Source organism: Gigantopelta aegis, chromosome 5 (genome assembly GCF_016097555.1).
Source record: "Gigantopelta aegis isolate Gae_Host chromosome 5, Gae_host_genome, whole genome shotgun sequence".
In the NCBI taxonomy this organism is placed as follows: Eukaryota; Metazoa; Mollusca; class Gastropoda; order Neomphalida; family Peltospiridae; genus Gigantopelta; species Gigantopelta aegis.
In genome coordinates this window covers 9967123-9972936 of record NC_054703.1, presented here as the reverse complement: position 1 = coordinate 9972936, position 5814 = coordinate 9967123, and the positions used below count along the sequence as shown (strand labels likewise).

The 5814-nt window shown below is 39.4% G+C and overlaps 1 protein-coding gene across 1 annotated transcript; it reads right to left on the bottom strand.

Annotated features, from left to right (window-relative positions):
• Positions 1 to 3170: 3170 nt before the first annotated feature.
• On the bottom strand, positions 3171 to 4316 carry LOC121372928 (FMRFamide receptor-like). Its single transcript, XM_041499363.1, has one exon. It carries the CDS (start codon positions 4314 to 4316, stop codon positions 3171 to 3173), a length of 1146 nt encoding a protein of 381 aa, XP_041355297.1.
• Between the last annotated feature and the right edge of the window lie 1498 nt (positions 4317 to 5814).

The window sequence follows — 5814 nt, the reverse complement described above, 5'->3', positions numbered from 1 at the left end:
TGGACCTCCCCCACTGTTTCGTACGCTTATCACAGAGAGTGCACCTCCCCCACTGTTTCGTACGCTTATCATAGAGAGTGCACCTCCCCCACTGTCTCGTACGCTTATCACAGAGAGTGCACCTCCCCCACTGTCTCGTACGCTTATCACAGAGAGTGCACCTCCCCCACTGTTTCGTACACTTATCATAGAGAGTGCACACACCCCACTGTTTCGTACACTTATCATAGAGAGTGTACACACCCCACTGTTTCGTACACTTATCAAAGACAGTGCACACACCCCACTGTTTCGTACACTTATCACAGAGAGTGCACCTCCCCACTGTTTCGTACACTTATCATAGAGAGTGCACACACCCCACTGTTTCGTACACTTATCATAGAGAGTGCACACACCCCACTGTTTCGTACACTTATCATAGACAGTGCACACACCCCACTGTTTCGTACGCTTATCACATAGAGTGCACACACCCCACTGTTTCGTACGCTTATCACAGATAGTGCACACACCCCACTGTCTCGTACACTTATCACAGAGAGTGCACACACCCCACTGTTTCGTACACTTATCATAGAGAGTGCACACACCCCACTGTTTCGTACACTTATCATAGACAGTGCACACACCCCACTGTTTCGTACGCTTATCACAGAGAGTGCACACACCCCACTGTTTCGTACACTTATCACAGAGAGTGCACACACCCCACTGTCTCGTACACTTATCACAGAGTGCACACACCCCACTGTTTCGTACACTTATCATAGAGAGTGCACCTCCCCCAGTGTTTCGTACACTTATCACAGAGTGTGCACCTCCCCCACTGTCTCGTACGCTTATCACAGAGAGTGCACACACCCCACTGTTTCGTACACTTAGCATAGAGAGTGCACCTCACCCCACTGTCTCGTACGCTTATCACAGAGTGCACCTCCCCCACTGTCTCGTACGCTTATCATAGAGAGTGCACCTCCCCCACTGTCTCGTACACTTATCATAGAGAGTGCACCTCCCCCCCCCCCACTGTTTCGTACGCTTATCACAGAGAGCACCTCCCCCCCCACTGTTTCGTACGCTTATCACAGAGAGTGCACCCCCCCCCCCCTCACACACACTTTCACCGATTTCGTACCGCGGGATCTTGACTTATCAACCTAGAAATAGCATTCGCGAAGTACAAATACGTTACCCCACCATATTTCGTAATAGTTGTATAGTTAACTCCGAAGTGTTTCTAATGCCAAAAAGCGGCAAATTCATATTTTTAAGAAACGCATGTGCGCCTGAGAATTGTTATGGAATCGCATTTTAGTCTAAGAGAGTATTTAACGTCACAGACTCGTGTTTCATTCTGCTGCAACTAAACGTAGTGTCCATATTAACGGGTGAAATTAGGGCTAGGTGAAACATATACCTTAGCGTTTAAAAACTAGTCTGACCCGTTTAAAGTGACACACCCTAGGTTTTAAAACTATTAGACATCATAACCAATATGCACATTTATATTGTTTAGTTTATTATCCAGAGTGTGCACCTCCCCCCACTATTGTAGACTATATACTTAATTAAAAAGTGTAACTTATACACGAGAGTGCACCACCCCACATATAATATCGTATCATATGAGAGTGCACCTCATATACGTGTTATATCGTGAACCACGACTGTATTATATCAAGATGAGAATATATGCACCTCCAAATACACTGTGGTCGTATTATCATAGATAGAACTTATTGGTAATTCTGACACACCAATAGTCGATCCATCTTTCATATAAAAATGTTGGCTTTGTTTGTACACTTACATAACCTCCCCTTGTAGTAAATTTCATAGTTTTAAAACACGTGTCTACGTACACTTATCATAGAGAGTGCACCTCCCCCCCCCTTCCCCCCATAGACATTCCCGTGTGCTCGTACGATTACATTATTATTAATATTTGACAACCGACTTTCCCGAGTTTATAAATTAGCATAAACTACCAGTTGATTTGTCTTTGAAAATAGCATTGCACTTGACAAATATGGTCTGTTTTAAGAAACTATTTTCTTTTATACATTTTATATATACATATATATATATATATATATATATATATATATATATAATTATATTATATATATATATATATATATATATATATATATATATATATATATATATATATATATATATATATATATATATATATTATATATATATATATATATATATATATCTATATATATATATATATATATATATATATATATATATATATATATATATATATATATATATAAATGATTCCAAAGTAAAACTCGTTATGAAGGTGGCATTTTATACATAAAATACGAGAACTCCACATGCATGATACAAACTGTCTGCAAAACAATAACACATTTTAATTTAATATTTTTTATTGAACAAAGCATCTCCAATAATACACAGTACACTAGTTAATGTGATATGTAACGACCATTTATAATGCTATATCACAATATGATATATTAATCACACACACACACAGAGAGAGAGAGAGAGAGAGAGAGAGAGAGAGAGAGAGAGAGAGAGAGAGAGAGAGAGAGAGAGAGAGAGAGAGAGAGAGAGAGAGAGAGAGAGAGAGAGAGAGAGAGAGAGAACTTAACTCATTACATAAACACTCCGTTTATAGTAAGTTCTATATAGAAGTGTTACCACTATGGCGATCTTTACGATATTTAATTAGGTGATTAAGAAAAACACCCAAAACTATATATACATTCATAGCTATCTTTACGATATTAAGTGGTCAAAGAAAACAACAAATAACTAACAACCATATAAGTGCGTGCGTGAACTATCCAGTTATTTATACCAGACGGGCTAGCTAAAGATGTTCATCTCGTGATACCAGATGGACTATTCCTTCACTCACACCAGACAGGCTACCTCAAGTTGTTCATTTCGTGATACAAGATGGACTATTCAGTCATTTATGCCACAAGGGATAGCTCAAAATGTTAAACGCGTAATACCATACGGGATATTTCAACATGTTCATATTGTAATACCAGATGGACTATTCAATCATTCCTACCAGACGGGCTGACTCAAAATGTTCAACTTGTGATACCAGATGGACTGTTCAGTCATTGATACCAATATGGGCTTGCTCAACATGTTCAAGTCATGAGTAGCATTCACTCCCGAATAGACGCAACTGATAAACCAGCACTGCCAGATCCAGAACCGCTAGTATGAGAACTCTGTGTCACCACAGATTGACTCTGTTGTCTTCGTAGTTTCCATTTCAAACTGCAGCAAGCTAGCCGTCTTTTAATGATTTCTCTATAGTTAGACGAACTTGCAATCAGAATATAAAAATTCTGTCCAAAATTCAGAAGGTAGATCATGAAAAGGATTGTCCTAACGTTTTGGTGCAAGGCCTGACCGTCCAAATGTCTGTCCAGTTGTTCTAGTGAGATTTGAACAGCCTTTGAAACTGCCACTGGTACCAAGGTCACAAAAGCCAGGACAGAGACTAACACCAGAGGACGTGTCGAATTGTCTTGTGGACGGCTTGCTGTCGACGTTGTAAAACTGCTCCTGAAGTAGCGGCTTCGTTGGATTTGAGTAATGATAAGGATGTTCAATACTAGAATAAACAGGCAGGGCAAAATGGACGAAAATAGCAATAGTATAAAATTATAATAAGACGTAATTCCTTCTGGAGGAAAACATCTATTTTTAACCACTCCCATTGAAACAGGAAAGGGCATAAGTAGGACACCAGAGACAACAAGCATGGCAGAACAGACTGCAATGGCTTTCTTTTTGGTGCATAGTATCTGTCGCTTCAGTGGAAAACAGATACATATGTATCTGTCAAGTGTAAGTCCAACTACTAACCATGGCGATAGTATTCCTGCAAGAACCCTTAAAGCGAACGACAGTATACCGATATATACTGGTATAGCGTACTGTATGGGAAACACTTTATTCGTTTCACTGAGGAGGTTTATGCTTAGCAACAAGCTATCAGAAACTGACAGAAATTTTAAGTATACGGAATAAGAAAGGTGATTCAGTTTCGTGTCTCCCATCATAATGAATTGCAGGACGTTCCCGATTATGCCCGTCGCAACAATGAACAGCACAATGCTCCAAAACGTGTATCTATACATTTCGAAATCTGTCCACCGTCCAAGGGATGATGCACTCTTGCGTTGAAGTTCGCGACCACCGGCAGAATGGTTTCCATATGTAAGGTTGAAAAAAGCAGTAGAAGTCTCGATAAAGCTGGTTGTTTGATTCAGTGACGATGGTTGCAGATTTGTAGTAGACATATTTAGAGATTGTCTTGAAATTATCACCTGTAATTAAATTAATCGTTAATATCATCGACATATATGTGTGGTTTATATATATATAACAATATCAATGGCAGAGTTTTACAAAATAGTATTTCTAGAATAGAATGTAGGACGTTGAACTATATTGCGAAACAAAGTTGAACAGCACATTGATTAATTAATCATCGGCTATTGGATGTCAAACATTTAGTAATTATTACTTGTAGTCATCAGAGGAAACCCGCTATGCAACGCTGCATATATCGCGCGCCGCATATAGCACAACTGTGAGCATTATGCGTACGCATATAGCACACACCAAGATATGGCTGTATGCGGCGAAAAGGCATGGTCATACCGCATAAAGAGTAAATGAAGATTCTTAATTCAAACGTTCTTACATGTAAGTTATTGATCAGAAAACACTTTACTTCTCAAGGTCACTGTGACCTTGACCTTTGACCTAGCGACATCAAAATTGATAGGGGTCATTTACTGGTCAACCTTATATTCAGTTTGAGAATCCTAGGTCCAACCGTTCTCAAGTTATTGATCGGAACCCGTTTAACCGCCAAAGGTCACTGTGACTTTGACCTAGCGACCTCAAAATCGATAGGTTCATCTACCGGTCATGACCAACCTTCATATCAAGTTTGGAGATCCTAGGCCCAACTGCAATGATTATGTCCAGTTTCCAACTAGTTTGTGTAACGAAAGATCATTAAACAAGTGTTTATCATATAGCTCATCGTGTGCTTTATGCGTTGAAAATCACCGCATAACTCTCACGGTTGCGCTTTACGCGGCGCGTGCTATATGCGGCGTTACACCGCTAGATTTTTGTTTCCCATTAGCAGCAAGGGATCTTTTATATGCACTTTTCCACAGACAAGAAAACACATACCACGACCGTTGGCCAGTTGCGATGCACCGGTTCGAACGAGAAAAGAAATAATTTGAACAGATCCACCGAGGTGGCTCGATCCTGCAACGCAACCTCAGGCTAAATCCCGCCCTGCGAAACAAACGTTCGGGACTTTTGCCAATAATTAATTTCCAATCAGATGTTGTGGTATTTGTAATGGTAATTGGTTTTCCAGACCCACGTGGTATTGCTGAATGGTAAATATGATCGATGTAAAATGTTAAAAATACAAATTATTTCTGATTGCTTTTTCAGCATTCAGGCAAGGCTACCTCCTTTCTCCATATGGTTTATTTGTCTTTTTTAGCTAAATCCTATAATTAGTTCTGTACATTTTTCATTTGCAAACCTGAATGGATATTTCCTTCACGAAGCAAGCATTGTACTGTATTAATACACTATTCTGCTAAGCTAATACTAAATTACGTATCTCATACTCTAGAGAGTTAACCAAACAAACTGTAGATGGTCAACAATTAGACAACTATGTAAAATTGTGGTACACAATTATCATTATGTATCTACAGGCAATGAGTGCGTGACGGACAAATGCATAGCAAATTCGTT

Coding starts and splice junctions, on each gene's coding strand:
- LOC121372928 (XM_041499363.1), bottom strand. CDS start 4,316: ATGTCTACTACAAATCTGCAACCATCGTCACTGAATCAAACAACCAGC.